We start from the raw sequence: 22,685 nt of genomic DNA on the forward strand, positions 1-22,685 counted from the left end.
TCTGCAACCAGTCTGTGCAGTACTACAGGAGTTTTAAATGAAATCTTCTTTAATTCTGACATGGCATTGTTGCCATCACTAGGACTTGGTTGAAGGACAGCAGGACTTAAATTGTGGCTTTCGTTTGTTGAGACCAGGAACAGGTGTACAAGATGCAGTGCAGTGAGACCAGGGATGCTTTTAATGATTTATCAAGACAGGCAGGAGATGAGAAGGAGGATTTGGTGTCATAAAACAGTTTTTAAAACTTGAAATGAAGTCATTAGGTGAAAAAATGCAGCACTATCCTAATATCATCAAAACATATAGTGAAATCTTGCATACCTCTATCAAGTCACCTCTCATTCTTCTTCGCTCCTTGGTACAAAGGTAATTGATAAATCTCTCTGTACTAACTACATTCAACCACTAGAGAGAGATCTACCCACAAGGAATGCAAAAGAAATTATATCTGGTTTCAATGTATGAACAACAACAGATGAATATTCAATATATTTGTACACTGAAAATACATAATTTCCAGCAGAAAATATATAGTAGCTGCAACCAACTCTAACTGATACAGAGAATATTCCCTCTGCTAAAGAAAAATCACAGGTATTCATGCAGAGACCAATTATTATTAGGCAGACGCGTGATCAGCTTTATCTAAAGAGCTAGATAAGACCATAAGATATAGAAGCAGAATTAGGCCATTTGGCTCGTTGAGTCTGCTCCACCATTTCATTATGGCAGATCCATTTCCCTCTCAGCCCCAATATCACCATAACCCTTCCTGCGCTGACTAATCAAAAACTTATCAACCTCTGCCTTAAATACTGTATACTCAATGACTAGGCCTCCACAGCCGCCTGTGGCAAAAATTTCCCCTGATCCACCACTTTCTGACTAAAGAAATTCTTCCTCATTTCCATTTTAATTGGATATTTCTCTATACTGAGGCTGTGTCTTCTGGTCTTAGACCCCCACACCACAGTTATCATCCTCTCCACATTCACTCTGTCGAGTCCTTTCAACATTCGGTAAGTTTCAATGAGATCCCCCCACCCATTGCTGTAAATTCCAGTAGGTACAAACCCAGAACCATCAAATTCTCCTCATATGAATCATCTTCGTGAACCTCCTATGAACCCTCTCCAATATCAGCACATCCTTTCTTAGATAAAGGGCCCAAACTGCTCACAATATTCCAAATGAGGCCTCACCAGTGCCTTATAAAGCCTTAACATTACATCTTTGCTTTTATATTCTAGTTCACTCAAAATGAATGCTAACATCGCATTTGTCTTCTTCATCACAGACTCAAGCTCCAAATTAGCTTTTAGGGAATCCTGCATGAGGACTCCCAAGTCCCCTTGCACCTTTAATTTCTGAATTTGCTCCCCATTTAGAAAATCCTCTATGTTTTTATCCCTTCTACCAAACTGCATCACCATACTGACACCCTTGCTGACACTGTATTCCAATTACTTCTTTTTTGCCCATTCTCCTAATCTGTCCCAAGTCGTTCTGTAGCCTTTCTGCTTCCTCAACACTACCTGCCCCTCCACCTATTTTTGTATCATCTGCAAACTTGACCACAAAATCATCAATTCCGTCATCCAAATCACTGACACATAATGTAAAAAGAAGCAGTCCTGACACAGAGCCCTGTGGAACACCACTAGTCACGGGCACCCAACCAGAAAAGGCTCCCTTTATTCCCACTCTTTGCTTCCAGCCAATTAGCCAATTCTCTATCCATGCTAGTATCTTTCCAGTAATACCATGGGCTCTTAACTTGTTAAGCAGCCTGATGTGTGGCATCTTGTCAAAGGCCTTTTTAAAATCCAAGTACACAACACCCACCGATTCTCCATTGTGTATCCTACATATTAATTCTTCCAAGAATTTCAAAAGATTTGTCAGGCAACATTTTCCCTTAAGGAAACCATGCTGACAATGGCCTATTTTATCATCTGGTCCAGGTGCTTTATCTACCTTCAGACCTTTCAGTTTCCCAAGCACCTACTCCTTAGTAATGGCAACTTCACTCACTTCTGCCCCTTGACACTCTTGAATATCCAGCATACATGTAATGATGCAGCTCTATAAAACTCTGGTTAGGCCACACTTGGAGTACTGTGTCCAGTTCTGGTCACCTCACTATAGGAAGGATATGGAAGCATTGGAAAGGGTTCAGAGGAGATTTACCAGGATGCTGCCTGGTTTAGAAAGTATGCATTATGATCAGAGATTAAGGGAGCTAGGGCTTTACTCTTTGGAGAGAAGGAGGATGACAGGAGACATGATAGAGGTGTACAAGATAATAAGAGGAATAGATAGAGTGGATAGCCAGCGCCTCTTCCCCAGGGCACCACTGCTCAATACAAGAGGACATGGCTTTAAGGTAAGGGGTGGGAAGTTCAAGGGGGATATTAGAGGAAGGTTTTTTACTCAGAGAGTGGTTGGTGCGTGGAATGCACTACCTGAGTCAGTGGTGGAGGCAGATTCACTAGTGAAGTTTAAGAGACTACTAGACAGGTATATGGAGGAATCTAAGGTGGGGGCTTATATAGGAGTCAGGGTTTGAGGGTCGGCACAACATTGTGGGCCGAAGGGCCTGTACTGTGCTGTACTATTCTATGTTCTATGTTCTATACTCTATACTGCTAATGTTTTCCAGAGTGAAGACTGATTCAATTTATCCACCATTTCCTTGTACATAACGTACAGAAGCACTGAGACACACTGATTTTCCCTGCCTCAGGCTCAGCAAAGTAGGCTGCATTTCTACCTCTGGAGCTGCAGTTTGCCTGAAGGGCTTAAATTATGGGGAATAATCTGTGTATGCTGATTGATCATGTGGGATAACAAAAAGTGGTGATGGTTAGGGTAGGTAAATTGGTTTTTTATTGTTACAAGCACAGTGAAAATCTTGACCTGCACACTGTTTATACATTATCAATTCATTATAACATTGCATTGAAGTAGTGAAGCTAAAACAAGAAGAGTGCAGAATAAAGTATTAGATTTACAAAGAACGTGCACTGCAAGTAGTCAATAAGGTCCAAGGTCATAATGAGATAGGTTGTGAAGTCAAGAGTCCATGCATTAAAGAGTGCAATCAAAAAGGATATTTGAGTGTGGGGAGAAAGTTTTCAATGTAAAACGAGGTGCAGTAGATGACATGCGTGTTTAAGGCTCAACAGGCATCAAGGCTGAAGCACTGATAAGGTGAAACCCATTTTTCCAGGGCAGATGATTCCTCCAGGAACAGAGACGGCTTTTCTCATTAGCGTCAACGAAAATGGATTTCATAAGGAAAGAAGTCACAAATTAATTCACTTGGGAAAGAAAGGATAAGAGATTTATCGAGTGCTGTCTTATGTGAATAGAAGGGGTAAGATTTTGATTCAGAGAGCATGTAGCGTTAGGAGGTGTGGGTGCTAGTGTCCTGTTTGAAGATAAAAGGGAGGGTTCAATGGAGATTTAGGATAGAAATGTGCGTTTCAATGAAATGAAGCCGGCGATGGGAATGTGGTATTTAATGAAGAGAGACTGGTAATGGGAATGTGGTAGCAATGGACTGAGTCTGAGGATGGCAGTGTGGGATTCAATGGAGAGGGTGCAGTAGAGCTGGGTAAGAGAGTTGGAACTGAGTAACGTGACACTGTTACATGAATTATCCAGAGATTCTTGTGATCGAGGTTTGTGCGCAATGTAATGAAAAATGGGAATGTCGAATTTGGTGTAGTGATACCAGGAGTGGACTTGTGTCTTTATCAGATCAGGAGGGAATTAGTGCAACCAAACGAAACATGATAATGTTAATTTTCTGCTTTATTTTCTTGCTCTATTCCCAAGTTATTTCCCCCATATTCCCAACAACTCTCTCTTGATTCCACTACTCACCTACACACAAAGGATAAGTAATTGTAGCCAATTAACTTCCCAATCCACACTTTGGATCTGGGAGGAAATTGGAGCACCTAAAGAAACACTCACAGGCAGGCAGAACATGTGAATTCCACAAAGGCAACACCAGAGGTCAGGATTGAACAGGGTCGAGCAGTGAGGCAGAAGCTCTACAGCTGCATCATTGTGTAGTCCCTGCTGCCCCATTGCTGAATGGCCACCTTTACTTTCTGAAGTAAGGAGAGCTTTCTGAACAACAGAATACAATATTTATTTTATTTTGAGATACAGATCAGTAACAGCCCTTACAGCCCAACGAGCCCATGCTACCCAAATGACCAATTAACATGAAAACATCAAATGTCCATTTCTCTCCACAGATGGTGCCTGACCTATTGAGATTTATGTTTTTAAAAAAAATTTATATTTGCAAGGATACCAACAATCTGTACTTCACTCACCCGCAGATAGAATGGAAACTTCCTGCCATAAAATCCAACCCTGAAGAACTCTGGTTCTAGGCGCTGCTGCTCTAGTATATTGTCATAATATGCAGCTTCCATTTTCTGTTAAGAGAGGCAAAAAGTATTGGTTAGGGATGAATCACTGAACATGGCAAATTTGTTAAATTTGAAGTCTCAAGAGAAAAAATACGTGAAGAACATTCTTGTAGAATGTTTAAACTATGTTTCTCTCTGACAGCCAAACCTCAGCTGTTATCATCTTCAGCTCTGAGAAGCTTGAGCTCAAAATATTGGTAGGCTCCTCTGTGCTGTACTGAGGAAGGGTTGAAACATAGGAAGCACCATCTGTTCCCTGAGGTGAATAGAGTTGTGTGATAGAGAATTATCCCTGGTGTCATTCAATAAATATAACCAAAAAGAGTATTATTTGATAATTATCACATTTTTATGGTGAGAATTTCTGACATGATTTCCTGCATTATCGCAGTAACTGCACTTAAGCAATGTTGACATCGGAACGGAGGGCACTGGAGTTCGAGCCTGGAATTCAGGATTCTGTCATTGGCTAGTCCGGGGATCAATGCCGAGGAGTGAGGACCAGAGGCCTGTTCTGAAGTTGGAGAACTGTTCATGTGTGGGTGGGAGGAAAGGGACTTGTTTTGTTGCCTATTGTATTCCGTTTTGGTGTGTTCTGTGTTGTCCTGCCAAGCATCCTGGGAATTCTATGTTGATGCTGAAATGTGTGGCAATACTTAAGGACTGCTCCCAGCACATCCTTAGGATGCATTTCACAGTATGTTTCTATGTACGTGTGATAAATAAATCTGAATCTGAAAGTATGTTTTTGATCATAAAGTAATTTGGCATGTACTAAATTAAGAAGCACAAACTGGAAATACAAGGCTTTCAGCTTGTCTTCATTAAGCATTGATTCTGGGGTACAAATACACAAGTACTGCTCATTCTTCAGCCTCTTCAACCACTCTACTAATTTTCATGTGACAATCCACAGCAGCGTTCATAAGGCAGGCCATCAGTCATGAGCGTCAGCATCAGGCCTCGATCCACTGTCATTCCAAATTCACTAGAGTAGCATTTACTTGAGCCCATTCAATAATTTAGTAAAGATATGGATGATTTGGAAACAGAGAAACATAGAAAACCTACAGCACAATGTAGGCCCTTTGGCCCACGATGCCGTGCTGAACACGTACTTATTTTGGAAATTACCGAGGGTTATCCATAGCCCTCTACTTTCCTAAGCTCCATATACCTATCCAGGAGTCTCTTAAAAGATCTTATTGTATCCACCTCCACCAGTGTTTCTGACAGCCCATTCCACGCACTCACCACCCTCTGTAAAAAATTTGCCCCTCACATCTCCTCTGTACTTACTTCCAAGCACCTTAAAACTGTGCCCTCTCATGCTAGCCATTTCAGCCCTGGGAAAAAACCTCTGACTATCCACACGATCAATCCCTCTCAATATCTTACACTCTTCTATCAGGTCACCTCTCATCCTCCGTCGCGCCAAGGAGAAAAGGCCTAGTTCACTCAACCTATTCTCATAAGGCATGCTCCCCAATCCAGGCAACACCCTTGTAAATCTCCTCTGCACCCTTTCAATAGTTTCCACATCCTTCCTGTAGTGAGGTGACCAGAACTGAGCACAGTACTCCAAGTGGGGTCTGACCAAGGTCCTATAAAGCTGTAACATTATCTCTCAGCTCTTAAACTCAATCCCACAGTTGATGAAGGCCAATGCACAGTATGCCTTCTTAACCACACAATCAACCTGTGCAGCAGCTTTGAGTGTCCTATGGACATGGACCCCAAGATCCCTCTGATCCTCCACACTGCCAAGAGTCTTACCATTAATGCTATATTCTGCCATCATACTTGTCCAACCAAAATGAACCACCTCACGCTTATCTGGGTTGAACTCCATCTGCCACTTCTCAGTCCAGTTTTGCATCCTATTGATGTCCCGCTGTAACCTCTGACAGCCCTCCGCACTATCCACAACACCCCCAACCTCTGTGTCATAAGCAAATTTACTAACCCATCCCTCCATCTCCTCATCTAGGTCATTTATAAAAATCACAAAGAGAAAGGGTCCCTGAGGCACACCACTGGTCACTGACCTCCATGCAGAATATGACCCATCTACAACAACTTTTTGCCTTTTGTGGGCAGCCAATTCTGGATCCACAAAGCAATGTCCCCTTGGATCCCATGTCCCCTTACTTTCTCAATAAGCCTTACATGGGGTAACTTATCAAATGCCTTGCTGAAATTCATATATACTACATCTACTGCTTTATCTTTATCAATATGTTTAGTCACATCCTCAAAAAATTCAATCAGGTTTGTAAGGTATGACCTGCCTTTGACAATGCTGACTATTCCTATCATATATGCCTCTCCAAATGTTAATAAATCCTGCCTCTCAGGATCTTCTCCATTAACTTACCAACCACTGAAATAAGACTCACTGGTCTATAATTTCCTGGGCTATCTCTACTCCTTTTCTTGAATAAGTGAGTAACATCTGCAACCCTCCAATCCTCCAGAACCTCTCCTGTCCCAATTGATGATGCAAAGATCATTGTTAGAGGATCAGCAATCTCCTCCCTTAATTCCACAGTAGCCTGGGGTATATCTCATCTGGTCTCAGTGATTTATCCAACTTGATACTTTCCAAAAGCTCCAGCATGTCCTCTTTGTTAATGTCTATATGCTCAGGCTTTTCAGTCCGCTGTAAGTCATCCCTACAATCATCAAGATCCTTTTCCGTAGTGAATACTGAAGCAAAGTATTCATTAAGCATCTCTGCTAACTCCTCCGGTTCCATACGCACTTCTCCACTGTCACACTTGATTGATCCTATTCTCTCACGTCTTAATCTCTTGCCCTTCACATACCTGTAGAATGCCTTGGGGTTTTCCTTAATCCAGCTTGCCAAGGCCTTCTCATGGCCCCTTCTGGCTGTCCTAATTTCATTCTTAAGCTCCTTCCTGCTAGCCTTATAATTTTCTAGATCTCTATCATCACCTAGTTTTTTGAACCTTTCATAAGCTTTTCTTTTCTTCTTGGCTAGATTTACAACAGCCTTTGTACACCGTGGTTCCTGCACCCTACTATCCTTACCCTGTCTGATTGGAATATACCTATGCAGAATATCCCCCTGAACATTTGCCACATTTCTGCTGTTCATTTCCCTAAGAACATCTGTTCCCAAGTTATACTTCCAAGATCCTGCTTGATAGCTTCATATTTTCCCTTACTCCAATTAAATGCCTTCCTAATTTGTCTGTTCCTATCCCTCTCCAATGCTATGGTAAAGGAGATAGAAATATGATCACTATCTCCAAAATGCTCTCCCACTGAGAGACCTGACACCTGACCAGGTTCATTTCCCAATACCAGATCAAGTACAGCCTCTCCTCTTGTAGGCTTATATACATATTGTGTCAGGAAACCTTCCTGAACACACCTAACAAGCAGCACCCTATCTAAACCCCTTGATCTAGGAAGATGCCAATCAATATTTGGGAAATTAAAATCTTCCATCACAACAACCCTGTTATTATTACACCTTTCCAGAATCTGTCTCCCTATCTGCTCCTCGATGTCCCTGCTACTATTGGGAGGCCTATACAAAACACCTAGTCGAGTTATTGACCCCTTCCTGTTCCTAAACTCCACCCACAGAGAGACTCAGTAGAGATTATTTCCGACCCAGTTTTCCCAACATTATTTACAACATTTAATGAACAAAAATCTTTCTTGGATTTGGAAATAAATGTGACTTAGCACCTGTTTCAGAAGCCAGTCCCACATTTCTCCCATCTCTTTACTCCTAAAAGACCTAGCTCAAATTATTGAGCTATACTCCATAAGTAGAATTTCCCAGTCAATGGAAATAATTTCCTCAATCTGCTCTATTACTTTATGTTAATATCTTGAGAATTTCTGAACAGTGATCCATTTAAATTTTAGGGAGCACATCCTTAATTTATGATTGCAAGGTTCAGATATCATTCTAGTTAGTCTACTGTGCAATTCCTATAAGGAAACTGATATCCTTCCTAAATACATGAGATTCTGCAGATGCTGGAAATCAGAGCAACACACACAAAATGCTGGAGGAACTCAGCAGGTCAGGCAGTATCCCTGGAAGGGAATACACAGTTGATGTTTCAGACCCGGGCTTGATGAAGGGGATTGGCTTGAAATGTTGAACATTCATTCCCTTCTAAATATGCCCAACCTGCTGAGTTCTTCCAGCATTTTGCATAACATCCTTCCTAAACTGTAGTGTCTAGAGCTGTTCTCAGTTCTCCAGCTGCAATCTAATCTGCAGTGTAATTCAATCTAATCTGCAGTGTAATTCAACCATGCTTGTCTGCCAGATGTCTTGATATTAAAGACTGACATTCCATTAGCGTTTTGATTATTTTCTGTGCCTGTACATGTGCCTGATATTTTAATGGCTATATACATGAAGCTCTGAGGCTTTATGAACTTTAACTGCATCTAGCTTTCCACTTTTTAAAAGTTCTCTGCTCTAACCTTTTCAGAAATATTGTTTGTCATAGTTGCATCCACTCACATAATACAGTGATAATCTAATAGTCTGCATTCCAATGTTGTTATCCAATGCTGTCTCTCCGAGAATTTGAATTCAGGACTTCTAGCCCATCATCTGTTTATAAGTACTGCGAATAGATATGGCCTCAGTACAGATTGTTTGTCGGATCCTGCTGGTTAGATTATGCCAAAATGACAATTATCTCTCCTCTCCTACCACTTGCTCTACTTCTTATATGGGTCAATAAACTGTCTTGAGTATTGTGAGTTTCAAACCTTTAGCTCATCGTCTTGAGTAATCCCTCTGGACATTTAGATAGAACACTACAGGCCCTTCTGTCACAATGTTGAGCCAACCTTTTAACCAACTATAAAATTAATTTAACCCTCCCTCCTACGTAGCCCTCCATTTTTCTCCCATCTTGTTCAGAATTACATGAAAAAAGGAAAATGTGGTTGAAAAATAATCAAGGTACAGACTGGTTATTACTGATTTCAAATTAGTTATGTTTTGTGAAAAAGTTGATATGAATGCATTTTATGAAAAGATAAAAATTGATAGACTATTCCTCAGCTGAACCACAATAAATACCAAAATATTCATTTTGTTTATGGCTTTGTATAAAAGGTGAGTATAATCAAATAGTGCCAAGCTGCGGTCTCCATCAAATTTGTGGCTCAGATTTTATTGTTTTTTTAATTAGCTGGGATGTTTTGGAGGCGGGGGAGTGGTGGTCAGGTTGGGTAGTTAGAGATCAGTTTAGGGTTTAGAGACAGGGATGTGGAGGAGTTAGAGGTCAGACTAGAGCCTAGACTTTCACTCCGCACTCCAAGGCCAGCGACATGGATTGGTGACAAAGGACACCCATGGATGGCGGGCTGTCCCAGCTTAGTGGTCGCAGGATTGGATGTCTGTGCAAGCAAGATGAACGAGGGCCAGAGTTCAAGCCTGGAGTTTGGGATCCTGTCATTGGCCAGCCTGGGCTCAGTGCAGAAAATCGAAGCCCAAAAGTCAACTGGAACACTGGACATTAAATCCCAAAGCCTGGAAACTAGAGGCTCAGAAACCTGTCCTGGATTTGGAGGACTGTGTATGGTGTGGGTGGAAGGGAGGAAATGGGTTTGTTTTGCTGTTGTTCTGTTTCTTGTTGAGTTCTGCGTTATTTTGTTGAGCACTATGGGCACCTTATGTTGGCGCCAGGGCGTGTGGCAACACTTGGGGGCTGCCTCCAGCACATCCTTAGATCGTGTTGGTTGGAAATGCATTTCACAATATGTTTCAATGTGCATCTGATAAATAAATGAATTTGAATTTTCATCTTTTTATATATCTCCATCATTGATGTTATTTACCAGGAATGTAGTCTGGGCTGTTACCTTTGTAATGACTTTGCAGTACATACCCGAATCCAGCTGAGACTGTGGTAATCATAGAAGACCTCGTACTGACTGGCCAGTTCCCGACAGAGAGGGATCCCAAACTCCCAGCACTAAACAAAAATAAAGGAAAAAATCAATTCAATGCAAATTTTAAAATGTTCAAGGATGTCATCACTGGAAGAAAGGCTAGTTCTACCAGTACTTTACTCAATAATTCAAAAATTGTGAAAGCACAGTATGCCTGGAATACCAGTGGGTTAATACTGTCTGAGCTACAAGCCCGAGCTCTGAGAATCCATAACTCTGTCTGCATTGGTCAGGGCCTGGCCAATCGACTGGGGGCTTGGCTTCCTCTCAGGCATGTTAACTGTTGTATTTTTGTGGCGTGTTCTCAACTAATCTAGAACTGATTATAATCTTTACTCACTAGCCAATGTTCCCTCTAATTTGTAATGACTAGTGTGTGCAAAAGTACTATGCTGTGCAATTTTTTTTCCGGTGACAACAACATGTGTGCACTGTTGATCTCTTCAACAGAAACAGTATAAATAAGCCAGTTCTAAAATCTACAGACAATCACGCAAATTCCACGCTGTCAATACTATCCACGTCAGTGATTGTGTCCATTGTTAAATATACTTAACATGCCAATGAGGCAGAGGGTGACAACTTTTTGTGCGCGATTTAAATTCTCGTGTGTGCTAGTAGCAAAAGATGTGTACATATGTACAAACGACTTAGAGGGAACATTGTCACTAATTCATTCGAAGCGCATTAAATAAAAAGATTTATTGTGGCATTTGGTCTTCATATCATGGTCCGGTCCGCGAAATCCACATTCCGGTTCACAGACCGGTCTATCAATCCTTATTCCAGGTTTTCTGGTTTTCCTTTGTTCTGTTGGGTGCTCTAATTGAGGCACATGATTCTTGTTTGGGCAGACACATAAATACCTCCGGAGACCAGAGCTTGGCTGCTGGATTGTTCCTGTCAAAACTCCCTGTCTGAATCACTTCTTGGCTCCTTCCTCCTGAAGTCTTGCCTTACCTGCACTGCTGTCAAGTTCAACTGCTGGAGCAAGATAAGGAACTGTCTATTGTTGTTTTGAACTGTCTCTGTGTCCATGCCTTCATTAGGTAGGTCTGGCTGTTTGCTGCTACCTAGTGTTGGGAACTGTCCCTGTGTCCATGTTGTTGCTAGGTAGGTCTGGCTGTTTGCTGCTACCTTGAGTTGGGCACTGTCCATGAGCTGCCTTGTCCTGTCCTGTCTCCCAAGACCATGTCATGGCTTTGCCTAGTTCTGGAGTCTGAGCCTGAGTCTGAACCCAAGCCCTGTCTTGTCCTTGCCTTGAGGGACCCAAGCCCTGTCTTGTCCTATAGCCATGTTGTGTCCTTGCCTAGTTCTGGGGTCTGAGCCTGAGTCAACACCCAGGTTCTGGGTCCTTGTCTAGTCTCTGGCTTGGAGTCCAAGCCCAGGTGCCTAGTTCCCAGTTTCTTGTCCTGGTGCTGCTTTCCTAGCCAAGTCTTAGCCCAAGTCTGTGTCCTGTCATGTCCCTAACTCTAGTGCTAGTCCTGTTCCTGGTACTTCAGTGTCTGTGTCTCGCATTTGGGTCTGCTCCCAGACTGCCCCTGTTATGACACTTCAACAGAACTGCAAACACAATGCAAGTAATGTCAACAGAACTGCAAACACAATGCAAGTAATGTCATCTGGGATATCAGCAGTTTTAGGTAAAACCCTCTTTAATAGCTAAGAGATGTATATTATACTAACATACTCTTCAACACATTAGAGAGGTTCATCAGCTATTACTGCCATGTTAGCTCTTCAACTGAACATTTTCAAAGCATTTTATTTTTTTTCTGAACTTTAGCATAGTAATTTAATAACACTAGAGTTTCAATTGAAGCTTCACCTTTTTTGATCCAGGCAGGCCAACAGTAGTGTTATCAATAATCTCAGCTACTTGAACATCTGCTTCTGAAAACTCCAGGTTGAATGGCAAATACCATCTTACAGGTAATCATCAGCAGTCAGCCCCCAAATCTCAAAGGCACTGAGTGGCATCTATTGTAAATACATCAAATACATTCAGTCTGTATAGATACTTCAGAGCTTGGTTCCATTAAACCTTCAGGAAGAGTGTATTGTACTTTAGTATTTCCTTTGATGCATTGATTGGAAAGTGTTCGCTCTGAGACACCAGGCTGTTCCCTTACTGGGTCCCTCTGAAGTTTTCCATCTTCCTTTTTTGTTTAAGCAACTGTTGGGTTACTTCCTGAAGGTTTTCCTGTCCTTCATACTCCTGCTTGAAATGTCCATCATCTCCACAGTTGTACCAGAAAATACCAATTGCCTCCCTAGTCAAAAGACCCCTTTCAGCAGCATTCCTCTCCTTAGTAAGTTCTACAGGTGGGCTGGGTTTCCGAGCAGACATGTCACATTTTATTGCAGCACCAGTGACTTCAACCCACATACCTTGGCTTGCAGGTTTTTCACTTCATTTTGCAAAACCCCTACTTGTGTGGCATTAGGGGTCACTTCAGCAAAAGAGGTTACAACTCAGGACATTATTTGACTGTTGGAAAACTTCTGCTCCAGTTTACCAATATTTCAACTTCAACAAACAGTTAACAGAAAAAGAAAAGAAGGGCCCATTACAATTACAAGGCATTCTTCAATTATGTGAAGAACAAAAGGATGACAGGAGTGAAGGTAGGGCTGATTAGAGATAAAAGTGGGAAGATGTGCCTGGAGGCTGTGGAAGTGAGTGAGGTCCTCAATGAATATTTCTCTTCGGTATTCACCAATGAGAGGGAACTTGATAACGGTGAGGACAATTTAGATTAGATTCAACTTTATTGTCATTGTGCCGAGTACAGATACAAAGCCAATGAAATGTAGTTAGCATCTGACCAGAAATGCAAAGAATAGTGTTATTTACAAAATAACTGCAAATAAAAAGTAAGTGCTACAGCACATAAATATAAAAGTACTGAGACAGTACAATATGGGTGCAATAATGCTTAGCACTGTGATGTGAGGTTCAGCAGGTCACAGCCTCAGGGAAGAAGCTCTTTCTGTGCCTGCTAGTGCGGGAGCGGAGGCTTCTGTAGTGCCTGCTGGATGGGAGGAGAGTAAAAAGTCCATGGTTAGGGTGAGATGCATCCCTGATAATGCTTTTTGCCCTGCCCAGGCAACGGTTATGGTAGATGTTGTCAATGGTGGGCAATTGGATGCTGATAATCTGCTGGGCAGTTTTCAGCACACGCTGGAGTGCTTTGCAGTCTGATATGGGGAAAATTGCCATACCACATTGAGATGCAGTTGGTGAGTATGCTCTCAATGGTACAGCGGTAAAAGTCTATCATTATCCTGGGACAGAGGTGAGCTTTCTTGATGCTCCACAGGAAATAAAGGCGCTGTTGCACCTTTTTGATTGGGATGGAGGAGTTCAAGGACTAGGTGAGATCCTCGGAAATGTGGACACCAAGGAATTTGAAGCTTGATACCTGCTCCACTACAGCTCCGTTGATGTAGATGGGGAAGTGAGTGTGGCTCCTAGCATGCTTGAAGTCCACAATGATCTCCTTAGTCTTCTGGGTGTTAAGGGCCCGGTTGTTGTCGGCACACAAGGTGGCCAGGTGCTGGACCTTGTCTCTGTAGGCCATCTCGTCATCCCCTCTGATCAGGCCAACTACTGTGATGTGAGTGAGGTTGATGTTCTGGAGCATGTTGATATTAAGGGAGAGGAGGTATTGGAGTTGTTAAAATACATTAGGACAGATAAGTCCCTGGGGCCTGACGGAATATTCCCCAGACTGCTCCACGAGGCGAGGGAAGAGATTGCTGAGCCTCTAGCTAGGATCTTTATGTCCTCGTTGTCCATAGGAATGGTACCGGAGGATTGGAGGGAGGTGAATGTTGTCCCCTTGTTCAAAAAAGGTAGTAGGGATAGTCCGGGTAATTATAGACCAGTGAGCCTTGTGTCTGTGGTGGGAAAGCTGTTGGAAAAAATTCTTAGAGATAGGATCTATAGGCATTTAGAGAACCATGGTCTGATCAGGGACAGTCAGCATGACTTTGTGAAGGGCAGATCGTGTCTAACAAGCCTGATAGTTTTTTGAGGAGGTGACTAGGCATATAGATGAGGGTAGTGTAGTGGATGTGATCTACATGGATTTTAGTAAGGCATTTGACAAGGTTCCACAGGGTAGGCTTATTTAGAAAGTCAGAAGGCATGGGATCCAGGGAAGTTTGGCCAGGTGGATTCAGAATTGGCTTGCCTGCAGAAAGCAGAGGGTCGTGGTGGAGGGAGTACATTCAGATTGGAGGGTTGTGACTAGTGGTGTCCCACAAGGATTGGTTCTGGGACCTCTACTTTTTGTGATTTTTAATGACCTGGATGTTGGAGTAGAAAGGTGGGTTGGCAAGTTTGCAGACGACACAAAGGTTGGTGGTGTTGTAGGTAGCGTATAGGATTGTCGAAGATTGCAGAGGGACATTGATAGGATGCAGAAGTGGGCTGAGAAGCGGCAGATGGAGTTCAACCCGGAGAAGTGTGAGGTGGTACACTTTGGAAGGACAAACTCCAAGGCAGAGTACAAAGTAAATGGCAGGATACTTGGTAGTGTGGAGGGGCAGAGGGATCTGGAGGTACAGATGTTACAGGCAGAATGTTACAACACCCTACCAAAACAAACTCTATTGGCTGACACAACATTCCTAAGTTGGCCAAACGGCTTGCTATCTTTAGTTGAAGCCAAAACAATAGTCTATGAAGCTTAACTAACAGGACACACTGCATTTGCAGATAAACTGCTAAAATAAAAACACTTCACAGGATAGCAGAAATGCAATAAAACATGTTCCTAACTGGAGAATTACATGTGTGCCTAAGACTTTTGCACAGTACAGTATATATTTATTTAATGATACAGTACGGTAACAGGCTTTTCCAGCCCAACTATATTCATGGGATCAATTGGCCTACTAACCATACATCTTTGGAATGTTTTCCTGGAGTGTCGGAAGCTGAGGGAGACCTGACAGAGGTTTATAAAATTATGAGAGCTATAGATGAAGTAGAGTCTCAGTCTTTTTCCGATGGTGGCAATGTCTAATACCATTAATCATAAATAATTAATACAAAATATTCTCAATCTATATCTGTAAAATTTCAAATGGATTGTAAACCCATCTCTTATATTGTTTAAAGTGCTTGGTGTGTTTAGAAGCTTTCGAGAGTAATTGTGTCTTTTCAGTCTTTTAACTATTTTGCAAAATACTTCTGTTTCTGATTAGCTTGTTTTCAGTAACTGATGGCGTTGATAGCTCTGGCTTTCTCCTGACAATGTTCCTTTGTATTTCAGGATACCCTGCATGATTCCATTATGATGCAGAGGTGCTTTCAGTTACACCATCAGGAATTTCTCAGAGGTTTCCAGATGTTTATGATTTTGTCTCAAGTACAGATTTAGCAGCCACAGACAGCTGATTGTTGACCACTTTTTCTGCCACCAGTGATGTCAGCAGCTCTGGCACTCACCTTCCCCTTGTTGAAGTAGTTGATGACCTGGCGACACAATCCCTCCTTGCGCTGCCACTCACTCTGTGCTGGGTAGTGCAGAAACTCCCGCAAGGGTCTGTCCTCCCATTGAAGCAGTTCCCAGTACAGCATCAGTGTAAATGCTGCCTCTGAAGGACGGAAAGACACATCAATTCAAAAAGTATGGACACTAAGAAATAGTCTATATTATCATAAAACTAATAAGATCCTACAGTCTCTAACATTAGAAAAATAATTAGGTTTCTCCCCTCTACACTGAAGGTGCTGACTGTTGTTGGATCTTGATGCTTTTGTGGTAAAGATACTTCAGAAGTCAAGAATGAGGCATAAAACTTCTTGCTAATGGCCACTTTATTAAATGTTACCAGAATGGAAAAACAACCAAGAGAGGTGAGAACAAGAAAAGATGAAGGAAAAAAAAAAGCAGTCATGGTCATCTCATACTCTACTAGAGGTAACAAACACTCAGTTGATAACAATTAACCTATAAAATAGCCAGATATAAGTAGCGTGATATTTACTACTAAAAACTACAATGTTTCCAGAAAAATACAGAAGTAACTGTATCATAATTACTGGAAAATTCACTGAACAAGTACATGCAGATAGGTGAATATATACATAAAAGCTTAGGACAGTTAAACTACAAGAAAAATAACAATTCTACATCCCAACCCAACATTGTAAATTCCAGAGGTTCAGTCAATCTTTAAATTTGGTATGCAATGAACAATAACTTTCTGTTAGTTTTTTAAATACTTGATGTATCTGCCTACTAGCCTTTTATAAATTTTATATTAGCACATCAGGATCATTCTGAGCTCCCCAGCTCTGCATTCTCATTATTTAGCTATTATGCTTTTTTAAAAATTGCCAAACTAGTCAGTTTTGCATTTCTCAGATGACACTGGAGTATGGTGACTTTTGCAAGCTGTTCTCTGCAGACCTACTCATTACTTATAATTGCTCTACTTTTTTTTTTGATCAATAGTCTGTCTCTAAGAATTCACCTCATTCTGTCCTGTGATATTGCTTTTCCTTTATACCACCTCAATTTACTGAGATAATGATCTGTATGGTTGGCATGCAAAACAAAGTTTTACACTGTATCTCTGTACATGGACAATAATAAACCGATTTACCAATTTACCATTATACTCTGATCGCCAGGGCTTTACCCATATACTTAATATATCTATATCCCTGTGTAATATCCTTCTATCCACTTTGGAAATTACTTTATACCTAACTCTGTTCATTCTATATCAGTCTCTTTAACAAGTGAATCACTGCTTCACCTGCAAGGATTGGTTACACCTCTGGATACTGGGAAGGGAAGAGGGAAAAGGCAAGGTCTGCAGCTCCTGCAATTGCATGGGAAGGTAAAATGCAAGAGGAGTAGGTGTATGTGGAGATGGAAATGTGAACAAGGAAGTCAAGGAGAGAACTATCTCTTCAGAATGGTGAAAGGAGAGACATACATGCAGAACAGTGAGCTGGAGCTGAATTCACTGAGTGAGTAATACTACTCAAGACATCAGAAGAGACTGGTGATGGCAAAACTTGAAAGAAATGGCTTCTTGGGGGAACACTCTGATCCAGCTTATAAATCCAGGGATTTTGATCTCTTAAGACATGCAGTACATTCTGAACATTAAATATCAAGGTTATCAAAATAGGCTTAGAGATTCTAAGGGCAATCTAGTCTTCATCCATGAATACTCAGAATACTATCAAGCCACACAATGCACAATGTGTTCATTTTTTTCCAGTTTGACAAACTTGAGGCTTAGTTAAATACAACTGTAAAGTTCAGTGTCAATAATTTTGTTGATGTCATTAATTCAATTTTCACATTGCTGTGCTAAATAAGTGAGGCAAAATGAACAAGTTTTTGACTGGCAGATCAGTTAGCTGTCTGAAGGATTTATATTGGGCCTTCGGCTCTGCACAACTTAGTATATATTGATGATTTAGGCATCTAAGTTTGCTGATTCTATAAAGCCAAGTGGAAAAAAATTGACTGAGAAGCAGACAAAAGCTATTGGCAGATTAAGTTAATAAATCAAACTAGTAGCAGGTGGAGTATAATGCCACAAAATATGAGGTTATTCACATTCATGGGAAAAACTTACAAATGTTGGTGTCTGGTTCATGAGACCATGAAACAGAAAGGATCAATGGACAATAGTTGCAGGAGTAGGCCATTTGGCCCCTCGAGCCAGCACCACCATTCACTGTGATCATGGCTGATCATCCCCAATCAGTATCCAGTTCCTGCCTTATCCCCATCACCTTTGATTTCGCTATCTTTAAGAGCTCTACCCGTCTCTTTTTTGATAGCATCCAGAGACTTGGCCTCCACTGCCTTCTGGGGCAGAGAATTCCATATATCCACCACTCTCTGGGTGGAAAAAGTTTTTCCTCAACTCCGTTCTAAATGGCCTACCCCTTATTCTTAAACTGTGGCCTCTGGTTCAGACTCTGGACTCACCCATCAGCAGGAACATGCTTCCTGCCTCCAGCGTGTCCAATCCCTTAATAATCTTATATGTTTCAATAAGATCCCCTCTCAGCCTTCTAAATTCCAGAGAATACAAGCCCAGTCGCTCCAATCTTTCGACATATGACAGTCCCGCCATCCCGGGAATTAACCTTGTGAACCTACGCTGCATTTCCTCAATAGCAAGAATGTCTTTCCTCAAATTTGGAGACCAAAACTGCACACAGTACTCCAGGTGTGGTCTCACCAGGGCCCTGTACAGCTGCAGAAGGACCTCTTTGCTCTTATATGCAATTCCCCTTGTTATGAAGGCCAGCATGCCATTAGCTTTCTTCACTGCCTGCTGTACTTGCATGCTTGCTTTCAGTGACTGATGTACAAGAACAGTGTGGAGTCCAGTCACATGACGTATTGCTTTAGCACAATATGAAACTTTTCATTTCTATGGAACTTGTATCAAGCTTACTGACCCTTACCTGTGTAATTATCAGCCTGTAGATGCATGTCACACAGTTTATGGATATAACGGATGTACATCTCCTCCTTGTTAATCTCTGACTTGTAAAAGTTCTGAAATAAATGTAAATTTCTATAAACACTTGAAAATCAGAGCTGAAACATGCTAGTAAAAAGAGGTAATCTTAACTGAGAACCCAGACACAGCCTATGTCTAACGATGTTGCTTGAAAATCTTACTATGTTTGATGCTGTTGTATTCATCTTGGGAGTGTAGGATGGAACTGTATATGTAGCAGTTTTAGATGGTATGTAACCTGAGTTATGCTTAACCCGGCAATATTAGATGGTTCTTTCTAGGGATGCCTTTATTTTGAATTTAGAGAGCTCAGAGCTGGAGGTCTGGATTTCAGATCAAAGTTCAAAGTAAGTTTATTATCAAAGTACATAAATGTTACCATATACAACTCTGAGATTCAGAAGGGAAAGAGAGAAGAAGGGAGCAGTAGTGATAGGGGACTCAATAGTGAGGGGAACAGACAGGAGAGTCTGTGGACATGAACGGACACCCGGATAGTATGTTGACTCCCAAGTGCCAGGCTCAGGGACATCTCAGATCGTGCCCACAAGATTTTGGAGAGGGAGGGGGAGCAGCCAGATGTCTTGGTACATATTGGTACCAATGACATGGGAAGGAAAAGCAAAGAGGTCCTGAAAAGAATTCAGACAGCTGAGAAGCAGGACCGCCTGGGTAGCAATTTCTGGACTTCTGCCTGTGCCATGTGCCAATGAGGGTAGAAACAGGATGATTTAGCAGGTAAATGCCTGGCTGAGAAGCTGGAGCAGGGGGCAGGACTTCAGGGTCTTGGATAATTGGGATCTCTTCTGGGAGAGGTATGACCTGTTCCAAAGTGACGGGTTGCACCTGAACCCAAGGGTGACAAATATTCTCGTGGACAGGTTTGTTAGAGCTGTTGGAGAGGGTTTAAGCTAACTTGGCAGGGGAGTGGGAACAGGAGTGAAGGGACTCAGGAAAGGATGGGTGGTAAAAAAGTAAAGATAGCATGCAGTCAGATTGTCAGGAAGGGCAGGCAGGTGATGGGACTTAGTTGCAGCCAACAGGCTGAGTATCAAATCATTACGGACGCAGAGTCAGAAAGGACAGCAAATATTGTACTCAAGGTGTTGTAGCTAAATGTGCATAGTATAAGAAATAAGGTGGATGATTTTATTGCAATATTACAGATTGCCATGTATGATTTTGTGGCCGTCACTGAATCGTGGCTGAAGGATAGTTGTAGTTGGGAACTGAATGTCCAAGGTTACACATTATATTGGAGGGATAGGAAGGTAGGCAGAGGGGGTTGTGTGGCTCTACTGGTAAAGAATGGCATGAGATTAGTAGAAGGATGTGACAAAGGATCGGAAGATGTTGAATCCTTGTGGGTTGAGTTAAGAAACTGCAAGGGTAAAAGGACGTTGATGGCAGTTATATACAGGCCTCCCAACAGTAGCTGGGAGGTGGACCACAGGTTACAACAGGAAATAGAAAAGGTGAGTCAAAAGGGCAATGTTATGGTAGTTATGGAAGATTTTAACATGCAGGTCGATTGGGCAAATCAGGTTGGCAATGGGGCTCAAGAGAGTGAATTTGTTGAATGTCTAAGCTTTTTAGAGCAGTTTGTTATTGAGCCTTCTATGTAATGAATTGAGGGCAATTTGGGAGCTTAAGGTAAAAGAACTCTTAGGAACCAGTAATCACAATATGATTAAGTTAAACTTGAAATTTGATAGGGAGAAAGTAAAGTCCGATGTAGCAGTATTTCAGTGGAGTAAAGGAAATTACAGTGGTATGAGGGAGGAGTTGGCCAAAGTCAATTGGAAGGAGCTTCTGGCAGGGATGTCAGCAGAGCAGCAATGGCATGCGTTTCTGGGAAAAATGAGGAAGGTGCAGGACACGTGTGTTCCAAAAATGAAGAAATACTCAAATGGAAAAATGGTACAACTGTGGCTGACAAGGGAAGTCAACGTTATTGTAAAAGCAAAGGAAAGGGCATACAACAAAGCAAAAATTAGTGGGAAGATAGAGGATTGGGAAGTTTTTGAAAACCTACAGAGCAACTAAAAAAATGATTAGAAGGAAAAGGATGAAATACGAAAGCAAAATAGCAAATAATATCAAAGTGGATAGTAAAAGTTTTTTTCAAGTATGTTAAAAATAAAAGAGATGAGAGTGGATATAGGACTGCTAGAAAATGAGGCAGGAAAAATAATAACGGGACAAGGAGTTGGCTGATGAACTAAATGAGTATTTTGCATCAGTCTTCACTGTTAAAGACACTAGTAGTATGCCTGATGTAGTGTGTGAAGGAAGAGAAGTGGGTGCAGATACTGTTACAAAAGAGAAGGTGCTCAAAAAGCTGAAAGACCTAAAGGCACATGAGTCACCTGGACCAGAGGAACTGCACCCTCGGGTTCTGAAAGAGGTAGCGACAGAGACTGTGGTGGCATTAGAAATGATCTTTCAAAAATCATTGGACTCTGGCATGACGCCAGAGGACTGGAAAATTAAAAATGTTACTCCACTCTTTAAGAAAGGAAGGCAGCAGAAAGGAAATTATAGACCAGTTAGCCTGACCTCAGTGGCTGGGAAGATGTTGGAGTCAATTGTTAAGGATGAGGTGATGGAGTACTTGGTGACAAAGTTAGGATAAAGTTAGCATGGTTTCCCTCAGGGAAGATCCTGCCTGACAAACCTATTGGAATTCTTTGAGGAGATTACAAGTAGGGTAGATAAAGGGGATGCAGTGGATGTTGTATATTTGAACTTTCAGAAGGCCTTTGACAAGGTGTCACACATGAGGCTGCTTACCAAGTTAAGAGCCCATGGTATTACAGGAAAGTTACTAACATGGTTAGAGCATTGGCTGATTGGTGGGAGGCAGCGAGTGGGAATAAAAGGATCCTTTTCTGGTTGGCTGCCAGTGACTAGTGGTGTTCTGCAGGGGTCGGTGTTGGGACCACTTCTTTGTATGCTGTATATAAATGATTTAGATGATGGAACAGAAAGCTTTGTTGCTAAGTTTGCAGATGATATGAAGTTTGGGCAGGTAGTGTTGAGGAAACGGGTAGGATGCAGAAGGACTTAGACAGATTACGAGAATGGGCAAATGAAATACAGTGTTGGAAAATGCATGGTCATGCACTTTGGTAGTAGAAATAAATGTGTGGACTATTTTCTAAACAAGGAGAAAATTCAGGAATCTGAGATGCAGAGGGATATGGGGAGTCCTTGTGCAGAACACCCTGAAGGTTAACTTGCTGGTTGAGTCGGTGGTGAGGAAGGCAAATGCCATGTTAGCATTCATTTCAAGAGGTCTAGAATACAAGAGCAAGGATGTGATGCTGAGGCTTTATAAGGCACTGGTGAGGCCTCAGCTTGAGTATTGTGAACAGTTTTGGGCCCCTCATCTTAGAAAAGATGTGTTGGTATTTGAGAGGGTCCAGAGGAGGCTCAAAGGGATGATTCCAGGAATGAAAAGGTTATCATACGAGGAACATTTGATGGCTCTGGATCTGTACTCGCTGGAATTCAGAAGGATGGCGGGGGGGGGGGGGGTGATTTCATTGAAACCTTTCGAATGTTGAAAGGCCTAAGAGTCTACGACAAGAGGGCATAACCTCAGGATAGAAGGGCACCCTTTCAAAACAGATGCAGAAAAATTTCTTTAGTCATAGGGTGGTGAATTTGTGGAATATATTGCCACATGCAGCTGAGGAGGCTAGGTCGTTGGATGTATTTAAGGCAGAGATTGATAGGTGG

The 22,685-nt window shown here is 41.8% G+C and overlaps 1 protein-coding gene across 1 annotated transcript in view; it reads right to left on the reverse strand.

The window, feature by feature from the left end:
- dock3 (dedicator of cytokinesis 3) overlaps positions 1-22,685 on the reverse strand; it is a 946,041-nt gene that overhangs the window by 75,938 nt on the left and 847,418 nt on the right. Inside the window, exons 37-40 of the mRNA XM_072280136.1 lie at positions 18,883-18,976; positions 15,883-16,031; positions 10,358-10,444; positions 4,359-4,463 (exon numbers count right to left, since the gene is read on the reverse strand). Of these exons, the coding sequence (XP_072136237.1) occupies positions 4,359-4,463; positions 10,358-10,444; positions 15,883-16,031; positions 18,883-18,976 (435 nt within the window). The remainder of the gene's footprint in view (positions 1-4,358; positions 4,464-10,357; positions 10,445-15,882; positions 16,032-18,882; positions 18,977-22,685) is intronic.

Source organism: Mobula birostris, chromosome 16 (assembly GCF_030028105.1).
Source record: "Mobula birostris isolate sMobBir1 chromosome 16, sMobBir1.hap1, whole genome shotgun sequence".
Lineage (NCBI taxonomy): Eukaryota > Metazoa > Chordata > Chondrichthyes > Myliobatiformes > Myliobatidae > Mobula > Mobula birostris.